At 39.7% G+C, this 17029-nt stretch overlaps 2 protein-coding genes across 2 annotated transcripts; one reads left to right on the plus strand and one right to left on the minus strand.

The window, feature by feature from the left end:
* Nucleotides 1–5973: 5973 nt before the first annotated feature.
* On the minus strand, nt 5974–16829 carry LOC148547301 (uncharacterized). The gene is made up of 2 exons (XM_088496159.1): nt 16759–16829; nt 5974–10181 (listed from the first exon to the last, which is right to left on the minus strand). Exons 1-2 carry the CDS (start codon nt 16823–16825, stop codon nt 9244–9246), a joined length of 1005 nt encoding a protein of 334 aa, XP_088352285.1. The 5' UTR covers nt 16826–16829; the 3' UTR covers nt 5974–9243.
* Nucleotides 13311–14499, plus strand: LOC107613353 (uncharacterized). The gene is made up of 4 exons (XM_088496425.1): nt 13311–13387; nt 13583–13643; nt 13804–13884; nt 14347–14499. Exons 1-4 carry the CDS (start codon nt 13311–13313, stop codon nt 14497–14499), a joined length of 372 nt encoding a protein of 123 aa, XP_088352551.1.
* Nucleotides 16830–17029: the final 200 nt, after the last annotated feature.

A 17029-nucleotide genomic window follows, 5' to 3' on the forward strand; every position in this document is an offset into this window, starting at 1 on the left:
TGTGGATCAGCAAATCGGTCCCTATAGTGTCCTTTCCATGGACGATGTGTCCATCCTTCATCACTTGGAATTTATGACCTGAAACAGCGTTAAGATGGCGTATATGGGGACTGCTATGTACCGAACTGCTCAGAATCTTCCTCTCCATGCCACCAAAGAATTTATGGAGGAGGCAAAGCGAGAGTTTGACCGGATGAAGGGGCTGAAGGAGGAGCTCGAGTTAAAGGTGGCCAAGTTGGAGAAGGATCTAGAGAACGAAAAGGCGAGTTCCCTGTCTCTGGCAGCTTCTGTGAGGCTGGCCGAGGACACGGCAATGATGCATAAGGATAGTTACGTTACGTCTTATCGGGAGGTGATGCGCCTGAGGGGGGAGCTGGAGAGTGCCCGGGAAGATTATTCTGAGCTTCAAGGTCATCTCATTGGCAGCGTGACTGCTGCTTACGAGAACCTGAAGGAGCAAGTTCGGGTCATTGCTCCCGAGGCCGACCTTGCCCTCTTCAGCCTGGATAATGTTGTCAGGGATGGCAAGATTGTCCCTGATGACGAGGGTGATGATGATGTTGATCCCCCTGTGTCCTCTGCCAATGTGTCGACCTCCTCTGCTCCTCCGGTTGTGTCTGATCCAGATTGCCAGATTCTGAACCGGGAGGATGGAACTGTAGATGCTGTGCCTATTCAAACTCGCCCTCCTTCTCCTTGTCCTGATGCTACCAAGAAGGCTCCTGATATTTGCTGATCTCTCTCTAGATATTTATGCAGCTGGCCCGGCTTGTGGGCTCTTTAAACTTTGTTTTGTTAATTGTTGACATTTTCTAGTTGCTTGCCTAGCAACTTTTACTTTGAAAAACAAAAGTAGCTTGCTAGCATTTTTAGGTAAATTTTGGTGGCCTCTGAAGCTTTATAACTTTGTAGATTATATCATGCTTTTTTGCGCTTGACTTGGTATCTCTTCTATTTTCTGAAAGTGTTGGAATCTTGCGGCTTGATCTCTTTGGATTGCTTTGTACTTTATTATTTGTAGCTTGGATCCTTTGAGGTTGTGGGTCCAACTTGCTTTTTCGGTTTTCTCGCTCTTGCTTGTATTTTTAGCATTTCATAACCGATTTCTTTACGTTGGTCCTCTTTCCAGTTATTTCTGTAATCCTCTTTCTTGGACCTTTGTCTGGTCTCTTTCAGGGATTACTTTTATAACTTGGTTTTTGTAGGAGGCCGTCTTCGTTAGGTCGATCTTTTCTAAGTTATTTTTTGTAATCCTCTTTCTTGGACCTTTGTCAGGTCTCTTTCAGGGATTACTACTATAACTTTTGTTTTTGTAGGAGACCGACTTCGTTAGGTCGATCTTTTCTAAGTTATTTTTTGTAATCCTCTTTCTTGGACCTTTGTTGTAGGAGACCGACTTCGTTAGGTCAATCTCTTCTAAGTTATTTTTGTAATCCTCTTTCTTGGACCTTTGTTAGATCTCTTTCAGGGATTACTTCTATAACTTTTTGCTGTAGGAGACCGACTTCGTCATATCGATCTCTTCTAAGTTATTTTTGTAATCCTCTTTCTTGGATCTTTGTTAGATCTCTTTCAGGGATTACTTTTATAACTTGTTTGTAGGAGGTCTACTTCTTTGCGTCGTCCTCTTTCTAAGTTATTTTTGTAGTCTTCTTTTTTGGACCTTTGTCAGGTCTCTTTCAGGGACTACTTTTATAACTTTTCATTTTGGGCTGAATTTGTCATGTCGGGCCCTTCTAAGTTAAAGTAATCCTCTTTAATAGGGTTGGCCAGACCTCTTTCCAGGGTTTACTTATAACTTGGGTTGACTTGGTCCGACTTCTTAACGTCGGCCAGTCTTTAAGTTATTATTTAACAATCCATAAGACCTCGTCAGGTTCTTTTTCGGATCACTTTCGATAACTTCTTACATTATTCTGTGTTCATCTTTGCCTATTTGTAGAAGGTGGTTGCTATCTTTAGATCGTCTTTTGGGTGAATCGCGTTTTCACCTTTATCGGACGATTGTCTTTATTGTGATCGTGCAGTGAAATTGTTATTCACTTTCTGCCGATCTGTTGCTTTATAATCAGACGATGAATGCTTCAGATTAATGCGTCTTGAAAACTTGTAGAATATCTAAAATATATATTTTATTCAAAGGAAAGTGCAAATATATACATGTGGGAATTTTTCATCCCTTTATGTCGGATAGTGTTTGAGTCTCAACTTGGTGCCTCATTAAAAAACCTTTTCAGGAAAAAGAGTGCATCGAATAGTGAGATCTTTTACTTTTTCTAGCTGTAGTACCTTCTTAGGTTGTAAGCGTGCCATGATCTGGGAAGCTCTCGTCCATCGAGTTCGGACAGTCTGTAGTAGCCCTTCCCAAGTACTTTTACAACTCGGTAGGGTTCTTTCCAGTTTGCTGCCAACTTTTCTTCTCCTGGTCGAGTTGTTCCAATATCATTTCGGATTAGGATGAGATCGTTCTCCGCGAAACTTCTCGGCACTACCCTTTGATTATATCTGGAAGCTATTCGATATTTTAGTGCTTCTTCCCTGATCCGAGCTCTTTCTTGGATTTCAGGTAGTAGGTCGAGCTCTTCCCTCTGAAGTTGGGAGTTTGCTCCCTTATTATAATGAACCACTCTAGGCGATCCTTCCTCAATCTCTACTGGAATCATCGCCTCTATTCCGTATGCTAACCGGAAGGGGGATTCTTTTGTGGTGGAGTGTGGCGTCGTTCGATATGCCTATAGAACTTGTGGAAGCTCTTTTGCCCAAGCTCCCTTTGCGTCTTGTAATCTCCGTTTTAACCCGGCCAATATGACTTTGTTGGCAGCTTCAGCCTATCCATTGGCTTGCAGATGTTCCACGGAGGTGTACTGGTGCTTTATGTTCAAGTCAGCTACTAATTTTCTGAAGCCTGCATCTGTGAATTGAGTGCCATTGTCTGTGGTGATGGAGTGTGGAACCCCGAACCTTGTGACAATGTTTCTATATAGGAATTTTCGGCTTCTTTGAGCAGTGGCGTTGGCTAGAGGCTCTGCCTCGATCCATTTTGTGAAATAGTCTACCCCTACTATGAGGAATTTAACTTGTCATGATCCCTAGGGGAAGGGTCCGAGAAGATCAAGTCCCCATTTTGCAAATGGCCAAGGCGAAGTTACGCTGATGAGCTCTTCTGGTGGGGCGATGTGAAAGTTGGCATGTTTCTGACATGGTGGACATGTCTTTACAAATTCTGTAGCTTCTTTCTGTAGAGTTGGCCAATAAAATCCCGCTCGGAGTACTTTTTTGGCAAGAGCTCGTGCTCCGAGATGGTTGTCGCAAATGCCGCCGTGTACTTCTTCTAGCACTTCCTTTGTGTTGTTGGTCAGCACACATTTTAGTAATGGTATTGAGATCCCTCTTTTGTACAGGATGTTGTTTATGATAGTGTAGTACTGTGCCTCCCTTTTTAATCTCTTTGCCTCCTTTTCTTCTGTGGGGAGTGTTTCTGCTTTGAGGTAGTTAATTATGGGGGTCATCCATCCTTGGTCCTGACTTGTTATGGCTAGGACTTTTTCCTCTTCCGAGATTCACGGATTCTGTAGCATTTCCTGGATGAGGCTTCTATTGTTGTCCCCTGGTTTGGTGCTGGCTAGTTTTGAGAGTGCGTCATCTCGGGCGTTTTGTTCGTGGGGTATGTGGCAGATCTTATATTCCCCGAGTTGTTCGAGCTGTTCCTTGGTTTTATCCAAATACTTTTTCATAGTGGGATCTTTGGCTTGATAGCTCCCTGTTATCTGTGAGGTGACTACTTGTGAATCGCTGTAAATGTTGAGTTTTTGAGCTCCAACCTCTGTAGCCAGCTTCAAACCGGCTAATAACGCTTCATATTCTGCCTGGTTGTTTGAGGTCAGGAACCCGAACTTGAGGGAGAGATCAACTTGGGTTCCTTGGTTGCTTTCTATTATCACGCCTGCACCGCTTCTAGTCTTATTTAAAGTACCGTCCACGTAGAGATTCCATTCTGTGGGGGTTTCCAAGGCATCTGTGAATTCTGCGATAAAATCGGCCAGATACTGTGATTTAATGGCCGTCCAAACTTCATATTGGAGGTCGAATTCTGATAAGTCGACTGCCCATTGTAAAATTCTGCCTGCTAAATCTGTTTTCTGCAATATTCCTTTTATGGGCTGGTTGGTTCGAACCTTAATGGTGTGAGCCAGGAAGTACAGGCGAAGTCGTCGAGATGTTAGAATGAGAGTATAGGCAAACTTTTCTATTTTCTGGTAGTTCAGCTCGGATCCCTGTAGCGCTTTGCTAATGAAGTAGACGGATTGTTGCCCACTTTCGTCTTCTCTGACTAGTGCTGAGGCTATTGCCCGGCTTTCTACTGCGAGATATAATATGAGCGGTTCTCCTTCTCGTGGTCGAGATAAGATAGGCGGCCGTCCTAAGAACTCCTTGAAGTCTTGGAAGGCTTGTTCACATTCTGTCGTCCATTCGAACTGCTTTTCCTTCCTTAAAGTAGCATAGAAGGGGAGAGATCTTATCGCTGCCCCTGCTAAGAATCTGGATAGGGCGGCCAATCTCCCGTTGAGTTGCTGCACTTCTTTGACACAGGTGGGGCTCTTCATGTTGAGTATGGCTTGGCATTTATCCGGGTTTGCTTCAATTCTTCTTTGTGTGAGCATGAAACCTAGGAATTTTCCTGCTTCTACCGCAAAGGTGCATTTTGCAGGATTGAGTCGCATGTCGTGCTTTCTTATAGTGTCGAACACTTGAGCCAGGTCAGACAATAATGTGTCTTCTCTTTGTGTCTTTATCAACATGTCGTCCACATAGACTTCCATGATTTTTCCGATGTGGTCTGAGAAGACTTTATTCATCAGCCTTTGATAAGTAGCTCCCGCGTTCTTGTTACCGAAGGGCATCACGATGTAGCAGTAATTTGCTTTCGGCGTTAAAAACGAGGTCTTTTCTTGATCTGGTGGATACATGGGGATTTGGTTGTATCCCGAGTATGCGTCCATAAACGAGAGGTATCTATATCCGGAGGAAGCATCTACCAGAGCATCGATACTTGGGAGTGGGTAAGGATCTTTTGGGCAGGCTTTGTTGAGATCGGTGTAATCGGTACACATTCGCCACTTCCCATTTGATTTTTTCACCAAGACGACGTTGGCTAGCCATAGTGGATAGTTGACTTCTCTTATGAATCCTGCCTCCAGTAGTGCCTGTACCTGCTCTTCCACAGCTTGGGATCGCTTTGACCCAAGTTTTCTTCGTCTCTGCTGCACCGGCCGAGATCCTGGATAGACCGCCAACTTGTGGCACATTAGCTTGGGGTCTATGCCTGGCATGTCTGCGGCTTTCCATGCGAAGAGGTCGACATTATCGCGTAAGAATTGTATCAGAAATTCTTTTGAGTCTCCTCTTAGGATCGTTCCGATATTAGTTGTTTTGTCCGAGGTGTCTCCGATCTGAACCTTCTCTATCTTGCCTTCTGGCTGCGGACGGAGTTCTTCTCGTCGCTAAACTCTGCCAAGCTCAATTGTATGAAACTCTTCTCCTCTTCCTCTGAGGTTTATACTTTCGTTATAACAGCGGCGTGCCATCTTTTGATCTGCTTTTATTGTAGCTATTCCTTCTGTAGTTGGGAATTTCATGCATAGATGCGGGGTCGAGACTATTGCGCCAAGTTGATTTAGTGTGGTCCGACCTATTAGGGCATTGTAGGCTAAACTCACGTCGACCACAATGTAGTCTATCTTGAGTGTCTTGGATTGGTTCCCTTTTCCGAAGGTTGTGTGCAGTGATACGTATCCCAGTGGTTGTACTGGGGTATCTCCCAGTCCGAACAAGCTGTTTGGGTATGCCTTAAGCTCCCTTTCTTCCAAGCCAAACTTGTCGAAGGCAGTTTTAAATAAGATGTCGGCGGAGCTCCCTTGGTCTATTAATGTGCGATGTAGATTAGCGTTTGCCAGAATATGAAAATAAGATGCCTCAATGAATGCAAAATATGAAAATGCACATGAACGGGATGAAAGGTGAATGAACTAGAGGAATTAAGCAAAATTCAAAAACCACCAGTAGTTACAATGACGCTACCCCCAGCTTCGAGTCCTGGGAGAATGACTCTATTTCACACTTTGGTAATTCTCTATGCTCTCTCTCTCTCTCCTTACCCCTTACCTTTTATTCCTCTGAGATCCTAACTAACTGCCTATATGGATTGACTATCATGCTCTCCCTCTATTAGTTCATATGGTAATCCTTTATCCATGATGGGGCTCTTCTTTCTCTCTTACTTGTTGGGCCTTTCTCAGTGGCTAGCCCATCTGCTGCTTTAACATTCTCTTCTGGTTCCTCAATTGGGCTGCTGTTGTTTTGAGTTTGCTGGCTGGGTTCCTTGTTAGGCGTATCAACTACACCCTCCGTGAGAACAACCTTGTTCTCAAGGTTGAGTTCCGGAAACAACTTCAGTAACTCATCCCAATCCACCCATGATGTCTCATCTCTTGGCAAGCCTTCCCAGTCCACCAAGACTTGCATCACTTGCCTCCCATCCCTCTCGACTGAGCGTTGTCCCACAATTGCCATCGGCACTGGCTGGAACGATGCAGGAGCCACAGCGAGGATGGGTGCGTCATCAGTTTGTGCACCGTGGAACTCTTTCAGCATGGATACATGGAAGACGGGGTGGATCGTACTCCCCTCTGGCAGCTCCAAGCGATACGCAATCTTTCCCACTTTACTCTTCACACGGTAGGGCCCGAAATATCTTCGGCCAAGTTTAGGGTGTTCCCGGTGAGACAGTGACAATTACCGGTAAGGTTTGAGCTTGAGCAATACCCAGTCTCCCACCTGAAATTCCTTATCTTTTCGATTCTGATCTGCTTGCTTCTTCATACGCTTTCTGGCTTGGTGCAGGTAATACGCGAGTTCATCATTCAAAATCTCACGGGTGCGTAAAAACAAGTCAACTTCTATGACTGGAGAGGACCCCGGTGTATATCCTGGTGGTAGATTCATTGGAAACCCATGTAAAGCTTCGTGTGGTGTCATTTGGATCGCTGAATGGTAGGAACTGGTATAACAAAACTCTGCCCATGGTAGGAAGGTTGCCCATTGTTGTGGTTGAGAATGGGAAAAGGCACGCAGATATTGTTCAAGGGAGCGATTAGTGACTTCCGTTTAGCCGTCAGTTTGAGGGTGATACGCCGTACTATAGTGGAGGTGAGTGCCACTGAATTCAAAAAGGTTGCGCCAAAAATGACTGAGGAACAGGGGATCTCTATCGGATGCAATGGAGGAAGGGAACCCATGAAGCTTCACTACTGACCCAATGAAAATTCTTGCCACCGTACTAGCAGTGAACCCAGCTCGCAATGGTTCAAAGTGTGCCGTTTTGCTAAAGCGATCCACAACCACCAAGATTGCAGAGTATCCAGCAGACTTCGGCAGTTGAACAATGAAGTCCATTGAGAGTTCCATCCACGGCCCACTTGGCACAGGTAACGGTTGCAATAACCCTTGTTGCTTAGAAGTCATATATTTGGTTGATTGGCAAATATCACACTCCTGAATAAACTTATGAATATTTTTACGCAGGCCCGGCCAAAAGAAAAGCTCCCCAATAGCCTTATACGTCTTGAGCTCGCCGTGGTGTCCAGCCATTGGGGTGTTATGAAACTCCTGAAGCAGTTGTGTGCGGATACCTTCGAAATCTGGGACCCAAATTTTGCCACGATAAACCAACAACCCATCTTGAAAGAGAAAATCAAAGGGCAATTCTCCTTGCTTATATTGTTCAATTAGCAATTTTGTCTCTGGATCTTCTCTAGTGGCACGCAGCAATGTAGGAATTAAAGCTGATTGAACTGATGAGAAAGCTTGGAAGCAAATTGGGGGTGCAGTTTCCTCCCCTTGCCGAGACAAAGCATCAGCAGCTTTGTTCAGGGAGCCAGACCGATACACCACCTCAAAATCATATCCCAGCAGTTTAGTGAGGTAATATTGTTGATCAGGGGTTAACACCACTTGATTCATAAGCTCGCGAAGGCCTTGGTGATCAGTTTTAATGACAAAATGGCGACCAAGAAGGCAATGCCTCCACTTTGCAACAGCTTGTGTGATAGCATAAAGTTCTCTAACATACACCGATGCCATCGACAACCTCCCGCTGAGTTTCTTGCTGAAATAAGCAATGGGGTGTCCCTTTTGGGATAAAACAGCTCCGATTCCATGACTCGAAGCATCTGTCTCCACTATAAAGGGTTGAGAAAAATCAGGGAGGGCAAGTACTGGGGTGTGAGTAAGAGCAGCCTTAAGCCTCTCAAAGGCTAAGTCAACTAGATGATTCCAGTGAAAGCTGTTTTGCTTGAGCAGGTCCGTCAATGGGGCAGCAATATGCACATACTGAGCTACAAAGCGTCGATAGTACCCAGTGAGACCGAGAAAACCCCGTAGTTGTTTCAAGCTGGTTGGTTTTGGCCATTCAATTATGGCGGCTATCTTGAAAGCATCTACTTGCACCCCGGCACCGCTAACCACATGACCAAGATATTCTACTTGGGTTTGACAGAAGACACATTTCGAAAGTTTGGCAACAAATTGGTTCTGTTGCAGCACTGATAGGGCAGTGTGCAAGTGGCCAAGGTGTTCTTCCTTGGACCGGCTATAAACGAGAATGTCGTCGAAGAAAACCGCTACAAATTTCCGAATATAAGGACGAAACAATTTGTTCATAGTAGCCTGGAATGTGGAGGGGGCATTGGTTAATCCAAAGGGCATAATGATGAACTCATAATGTCCCAAGTGTGTTCGAAAGGCTGTTTTCGGAATGTCACTTTCACGCATTCTAATTTGATGGTAGCCAAAACGGAGGTCAATCTTGGAAAAGTACTCGGCACCACCTAATTCATCAAGGATCTCATCAATATTTGGGATCGGAAACTTATCCTTAATGGTAATTGCATTCAATGCGCGGTAGTCCACGCAAAAACGCCAGCTCCCATCCTTCTTGCGTACGAGTAATACTGGGCTGGAGAAAGTACTGTGACTCTCTCTAATAACCCCTGCCTGTAGCATTTCCTCCACCAATTTCTCAATCTCTTCCTTCTGATAGTGTGGGTAACGATAGGGGCGTACATTTATCGGGTCTGCTCCTTGTTGGAGGTGAATTTGGTGTTCAATTTCTCTGGGTGGAGGTAATTCGGTGTGTTCTTGGAACACCTCTTGGTACTCTTCCAATACTTGCTGCACTTGTTGATCTTACTGTTCTGGTGTGGCTTCCAGTTCATTCGGTTCCAGCACTCTTAAATGAAGGAAGGAAGCGATGACATCGGCAGTGACCATCTTGTTAAGAGTTCTACCTCCGATTGCCCCTGGCTGGAACAACCGCTCACCTTGCAGCTTTACAGTCTGTCCCCCTACCACGAATTCCATTGTTAAATTCAAATAATTCATTGTTACATCACCTAATTGCATTAACCATTGTGCCCCCAAAACAATATCGGCTCCCTTGATATCAAGAATGAAGGTTTCTAACCGGAATCCAAATCCTTGCATATGCAGCGGCACCTGATTGCATTTGGAAACACAGCCAATACACTCGCCATTACCAACATATACATTCAACTGCGGTACTTGAGTGATTGGTAAGCCCACTTTCCTTGCTGTCGCTGATTTCATGAAATTATGGGTGCTCCCCCCATCCACTAATACCATTACTGGGTTCCCTTCACAGGTTCCAGCAATTCTAATAGTTTCTGGGTGGTACACCCCCACCATGGCATTGAAGCTTATCTCCACCACGCCTTCCTCCGGAATGGGTGTTCCCAAGCTGACCGAGTCTCCCTCTGGATTAGTCATTTCGGTCTGCCACCCATGAAGTAACTCATCCATTTCTTCACCTCCCACCAGTAGTAGAAAGGATGATTTGCACTTATGTCCCACCGAATACTTTTCATCACAATAATAACAAAGTCCCTTCTCGCGCCGTTGTTTAATCTCGGCAGCTGTGAGTCGACGATGAGGAGTATTACTCCCGCTTTGTGAGCCAGGGGGTCCCTTTTCAAGTACTGGGGACTTCAATGATGCGGATGATGAGGGTGGTCGTAGCAATGGTGGCCGAACAGGGCTGAGAGTGGTGGGGGTACCTCCGGCAGTGCGGTGGCTGTGTGGCCGCAGATTAAGAGAATTCGCACTCACTATAAAAAAAGAGATTAAAATGGCATTGATATTAAGGCAATTTTAAAAAACCGCCATAATATCCATACATTATGGCAATTTTTATTGCTGCCGTAATTGACTTTGTTTATTTTGGCGGTTCTGGTGATTACGGCGGTTTTGAACCGCCGTTTTCAACGTATATAAAATATAAAAAAAAAACACAATCCTAGCTCATTCAAAGAAACCATATACGACGCTCTCATCTCCCTTCTATCTCTCCTTCGTCTCCGACAACGCCGTTCTTCCCTCTAGGGCTTCTCCTCTCTCCGCCGGTTACAATCTCTCCAAGTACCTCTCCCTCTCAAGTTAAACTGAAACAATGACCCTGTTAGAGAAGCCGAAGCCGAAACTGAAACGCTGTTTTATTTTTTTTCTCTGTTAGTGCTGTAGAGACGAAGATTCCGGCGAGAGGCAAGGATCTGGTGGCTACTAACCTCAGTGCATTTCAATTCCAGAAGGCACCTATGCCCGCATTGGTGATTAAATTACCGATTTCTTCATTTTTGGTTGGGTTAGGGTTTTAAAATTGTTTTTGGTGCTGATTTTTGGGGGTTTTTGTTTCTCTGTAGCTCCACGATCGGGTCTTCCGTTGAAGCATTGGATTGACGTTGGTGCGGGGGTGATTGACGCCGGTTGGGGTGATACTGTTCAACCAGTCGACGATCTCAGGTCTTCTTTCGTGACTTTACCCCCTCCTCTCTCTCTCTCTCTCTCTCTCTCTCTCTCTCTCTCTCTCACAGATCTTCTATTGCTTACTTCTATTAAGGTGTTTCTCCGATCTCAGATCTTAGAAAAAATCTGTCATAGCTTAGTTTCACAAAGCTTACATCTTTATTTGTGATTACTTATTAAGTTTCAGATTTTTCGTGTGATTAACTTTCTATGCGTTGTTATCTTCTTAAAATTATTCTAGATTGTTTATATTTGTGCTCTGTTTATCTGTAGAGAAGAAAATTCTGAATCCTTTGGGATACACTGCTCTGTTTATTATTCTAGTGATACTACTTAAAATATTGCAGAAACATTTTATCACAATCATTTTTAACAAACAAATTAATCAGATACTCATACAGGTGTTGAATTAGTTATCTAATTATATGCACTTTTTATGTAATTTATCTTCACTTTTTATGTAATTTATCTTCACTTTAACATTCCAAAAAAATTTGGAGAAAAAAATGAAAACGAAGAATCTGTCTCTCTTGTTTTAGTGTTAAGAATAATCAATCTGCTTACAGATGCATGATTTATTTATTTTTTAAAATCAGATTTGATAAATATTCTGCTTACTTCAAGTGCGTATATCTTGTGAGCTGCAACTTTATTTTGATATATTTCTATAATTATAATTTGTCATATTCGATAATGATGTTTGGAATATCAAATCAACTTTTTCTGGAAATTATAGAACTTTATTTAAAAAAAAAAACTTAATATGCGTAATGGTGATCTGCTTAGATTTTATATTTTCTTAGTTAATTTTAATAAGCAATTAAGTGTAGGCAAGCACGGTATTAATATGTTTGAAGTAGACATTTGTAATTGCAATTTACAGTAGTTTCTTAAGACAATTTGAAACCATTGATATACGATGTGGTCAATAAATTAAAAATTAGAAGAAAAATAAAGGAGCTTTAAGTAATTGAATATTCTAATCAAATCTGCAATTGAATCTTTTTATTTTATCAATTATTAACTGTTTTTCTTGTTCAGTTATTTTTATTTACTCCCTTTTATTGTCTTCTCCATTTATTCACTGTTTATTATCGAAGATTTTCTTTATTTAGTCTTTTTCTTTAAGTCGTTGCTTATTGAGATAGAATAAGATTTAATGGTTGTTACTGTTGTTGTCATATATTGATTTCTAATATTAATTTTTGTGTTCAAAATTCTAGATGCTTTGAATTTCTAATATTATTTTGTGTTCATATACTGTTGTTGTTAAGAAAATTGCTCGAATTCGACTCGACGGTTAACATTCTCGTTAACTTGGCCGGTGTTCTTGATAGCAAGTACTCGACCATAGCCAACATTGCAGTGGAGGATTTTGATCACATTTTCAGGTACTCTAACTGGTTATTGTTTCTGGTTTTCTATTCCAAAAGTGAAATTAAACAGTTAGGATCAATTGATAAGCCTTTTATAAATTGTTGGCAATTGATTGACAGAATTTTAGTTTAGTTAGTCAAGTAGCTGCATAGTATTAGTATGAGTTGGAATTCAGAAAGTAGAAATAATTTTCCAGTATAGGTGTTCTTGCAATAATCAGATTAGTGCTAAATTTAATTGTCTAATTCCGAATTATAATTTTTTCTTGTAAAATTACAATTACATGCAAGTTAATTAATTAAGTAGAAGCAGTACTATAGGAGAAGTACACATATTTACTTATTTAGTGATACCTTTTCTGCACTTGACAAATGCAGTAAGATTTAATATTTATAGAGGTTAATGGATTTTCAAGTGTGTGCCTTTAATTAGGTTGTGTGCAAATTATATTTTGATGAAATATTGGTTATTATATATATAGGATTACTTTATGGTCGGATATCTATTAATTTAGATATTATGGTAAAAATATTTAATGAAAATACTAATTCTTTCTTGATTTTAATTAATAATCTAGAATGGTGCCTTTTTTTTCTTGATGTGTATAGAAAAGAATGAAAGAAAAAAAGTAATAATATCTCCTCCAAAATGGAACAGATGCGCCTATTCTGGTTCTCTTACAAGTGGAGTAGGAATGCCAATACAAAGTGCAATTTTGGGGAAACCATCAGAATTTTCATTAAGTATTTTTTATTTATTAATTAATATTTTTCATTGTAATTAACTTGCAATAATCAGATCCGAATGATGGTTAGTCATCACATCAACACTGTCCTTGTTCATTTCAGTTTCTTTTTCATCAATAGATGTTATTATCATTTATTTATTTTTAATATTTAATAATAAGATTATAAGCTCCTTTTTTGTACCTACCCTCTTTGAGCTAGAGAATAGACATGCATGCTTATCTATTTGGTATTTGATTTTTGTCTATTGTGTTTTTTACATGCTACTCAACTCAGTGCAATTTTGAAGGAAGATACGATCTAGTGAGATTCATGAAGATAATACAAAAAGCTGGTCTCTATGCTCATCTTCGCATTGGTCCTTATGTCTGTGCTGAATGGAACTTCGAGTACCTTCCATTTTCCACTACTATTTTTATAATGTTTAATTTAATTTAATTTAATTTATCATTTTTTAGTTGTATATAGAGGATTTCCTGTGTGGCTGAAGTATGTTCTAGGAATAAGCTTCTTAGTTGTATATAGAGAATTTCCTGTGTGGCTGAAGTATGTCCTGTATATATGGGATTCAATTTACTATTTAGGTACAATACGTTCTCCCCCGATACGGTGAACAAGATGCCTAGAACAGATCTCGTTGAGGAGGTGAAAGCCCTTTATCTGATATGTAGTTACAGGGTTACAACATTATCTTTTTGCCAATTCCTCATTTAAGAATGAGTTAAACCACTATATTTTTTTGTTAAACCAATTTTTGTTGAATCCTTTTCATACGTCTCGGTAATAACAGTTCTTTATAACTCAGATTTTTAGACTACAAGCTGCACTGGGTGAGCAGACACAAGTTACAAAGTTTAGCCAAGAGGAGTATGAAAGGCTTCAAAATGTAACACTCTCAAACTTGATCTATTATTTTCTGCATTATAATATGTAAATCACCATGTCTTAGTTATGTAAGTAGTTTAGTTCAGAATCAACCTTTCAAGATTAAAAAGAAGTTATATATTGATGGATGAGCATTGTTTTTATCATTTAGTAGGTTATTTTTTTCCAGCATGCTTGAATATTTCTCAACCATATCAGGATCTCACTTTGAATATTTTTTTCTAGCATTCTTTTTCTTTCTTGTGTTAAGTTGCACCAAAATGCATGTGTTAGAGTTAACATGGGTCTAGTGCTTGTTTATGTTCATAAGATTAAGATGTTGAATTAGTGGATAGCTTTAGTTTGCGGTATATTTAATAGTGTTATATTATTATATTATATTTGTAGTGGGTATTTAGCTGTTTAAAAATTCACAAAACAAAAATGTGATCATCCTCTGTTCCTCAAATGGCTCCAATTACAGTTGGAGATGTCATCCCAGACAGCACCTTGGCCTTCTTGGACAACGATAACAAGCCACAGTCTGAGAGCAGAAGAGCTGAAAGGAAGTGTTGGGAGTGAGGAGTACACACAAGATGGAATAGTGAATATTAAAGGAAAATATTTAGATAATTAACTAACTAACTTGCTTTGACTATATGTTTTAAAATATTTAGATAATTAACTAACTAACTTGCTTGGTTTTTCTAGATAGAAGCAGGGGCCTTAAGGTTTAGAATAATTTCTTTTGGTCATATCAATGATCATAAGTTGGGCAAAATAAATTAGTAATATAATTATGGTTGTTTTGTTGTATAATTTTATTTTATAAACATTGACCCCTTTGTCTTTTCTTCTTTTACAGTCATGAGATGAAAAATCTTGCAGTGATGAAGAAAAATACTTTCCAGAGAACTAGTAGGCATATGACAGAAACTTTTTAGGTAACTGCCATAATATTATTGTTCATCTTCCTCAGAAAATGGAGGTTCGGATCAAGATCCTCTACACTTCAATATGTCATACCGATCTAGCATGTTGGAAAGCTAAGGTACATATAAATATATGTTATAATCTCTTATTATTAATTAATGAATTAATAAAAGTTATATGATCTACATGTAATTTTCTCATATTGTTTTTATTTTTTATTTCCCCTTTCTTCTCTGTTCTGTACCAAATTAAAGAATGAAGCTCAGCGCGCTTTTCCTCGGATTTTTGGCCATGAAGCTTCCGGGTAAGAAGGGTTCTTAGCACTAATTACTTCATATATATATGTACCTCGTTTTTGAACTTGAACTTGTGAAGGTTGATGAAGGAAAAGGAATAGAATAGTATCATGTTTTAGATGATCATAGCTAGAAGAAAAAGATGGGGGTTATGGAAAAGGATACTAAAAAATAGATATTAGTGTTTTTTTAAATAAAATAAAATTATTGCACACTTTAATAAAAAATTTTATTTTCTTTGTAAATTATTTTGTCTTGATATAACCAAATATATATATATGCATGCCCTGCTGTATTTTTGTGTTAAGATTCTAACCAAACAAAATCATATATTTCATGTTTAGTTAGTAAATTAGTAAATATTGGGATCAATAGAAACAATAGAAACAAGAGAAAGACGCATAAATAATATATATTATTTAGCTCTCAAATATTCTCAATTAACAATGAAGGTTAGTTAGAAGTTTATCCTACATTAAATAAAGTATATATGAGTATTTAGTTTATTATTAATTATTTCATTTCATATATGATATGTTAATATTAGTCCTAATAAAATCTTTTATTGATTTGTGTTAACAGAAAGCTGTGTTGAAGTTGGATTTACACAATGACAAAACCAAGCAAAAAACTATGAAAATTGTCTCTGGCATTTCAGGTACTTAAAATAATTCTACTATCGCATCTCTTATTTTATTCAGCACATTAATAAATAACATTTAATTAATTTGTAGTAATTATTTATTTGTTTATTTTTATTTTACTTTTGCAGGGGTTGAATCAGTATCTGTGGACATGAAGGAGAAGAAAATGAGTTTAATTAGTGAAAATAGCACTTATTAGATGATTTAAATACATTATTAGATATTAATATAGTTTAGGGAATTGGATGGTAGATTTTTTATTGCAATGTTTGTATTTTAGTAAGTTTAGTAAGACAAGGTTTTGCATAGGAGTTATTACTTTTGATTTTCAATATAAAAAATTATATATTATATTAATATTTTGTTTAGGAGTTATATAATGTTTGATTTATGATTATGCCTTCTGGTTATTACGAGATTTTTAAGTGAGTTTTGAAAATATCACTTTAAATTGGTAGTTTTAATCTTATTTTAAAAAGCATAAAATTGTCATCATAATTAGGTATAAACGGCGGTTACCCCCCATTTTAAATGAAAACGATGCCATTGTACGCTGGAAGAAACGGCGGTTAAAAACTGCAATTTTAAACACAAAAGATGCCATTATAACCTAGTAAAAACGGTGGCTAGAAATTGCCATTTTAACATAAAAGATGCCATTATAACCTGGTAAAAATGGCGGTTATAATGGTAAAAACGGCGGTTTTCAACCGCCATTTTAAACAGAAGTGATGTCACAACATCCTGGTAAAAACGGCGGTTACAACCGCCATTTTAAACAAATAAAAAACCGCCATTTTATCTGGAAATAATGGCGGTTACAAACCGCCATTTTAACCTCCAAAAAACCGCCGTATTATTCACAGGTTATTACGGCGGTTTTCAGAAAACCGCCGTAATAACCAGAATGGCGCCCAGAATAACGGCGTTTCTTGGAGGCGCCAGTTTTGGTCATAATGGCGGTTCTAACCGCCGTAATTCCCCAAAATAACCGCCGTTTTAACCCTATTTTTTTGTAGTGACTATGCTTCTGCTCATGCAATTTGGCAAGGGCGACCGCTTCCACATATGTCTTAGGCTTCGCAAGCATGAGCTCGCACTTGAGTGTATCGTTCAACCCAGCCGTAAAGAGTGACACTAGCCAATCCTCCGTCAGTCCCGTGACTTGGTTGGACAGATCTTCGAATTGGGACTGGTACTCTGCGACCGTGGAATGTTGTTGAAGATCTTTCAACGCTGCCTTTGGGTCATGAAAAATATTGCGACCGAATCTAGTGATTAGCGCCTCCAAGAA

The sequence above is a fragment of the Arachis ipaensis genome, chromosome B8 (genome assembly GCF_059453495.1).
Source record: "Arachis ipaensis isolate K30076 ecotype BB chromosome B8, ASM5945349v1, whole genome shotgun sequence".
NCBI lineage: Eukaryota > Viridiplantae > Streptophyta > Magnoliopsida > Fabales > Fabaceae > Arachis > Arachis ipaensis.

What these genes read in the sequence shown, in the direction of transcription:
- LOC107613353 (XM_088496425.1), top strand. Translation starts at nt 13,311, where the DNA reads ATGAAGATAATACAAAAAGCTGGTCTCTATGCTCATCTTCGCATTGGT. An exon ending in TGTGCTGAATGGAACTTCGA is followed by an intron (nt 13,388 to 13,582) that starts GTACCTTCCATT and finishes TTTACTATTTAG; the next exon opens with GTACAATACGTTCTCCCCCG. An exon ending in AGTATGAAAGGCTTCAAAAT is followed by an intron (nt 13,885 to 14,346) that starts GTAACACTCTCA and finishes CTCCAATTACAG; the next exon opens with TTGGAGATGTCATCCCAGAC.
- LOC148547301 (XM_088496159.1), bottom strand. Translation starts at nt 16,825, where the DNA reads ATGCTTGCGAAGCCTAAGACATATGTGGAAGCGGTCGCCCTTGCCAAA. An exon ending in ATTGCATGAGCAGAAGCATA is followed by an intron (nt 10,182 to 16,758) that starts GTCACTACAAAA and finishes CTTTTTTTATAG; the next exon opens with TGAGTGCGAATTCTCTTAAT.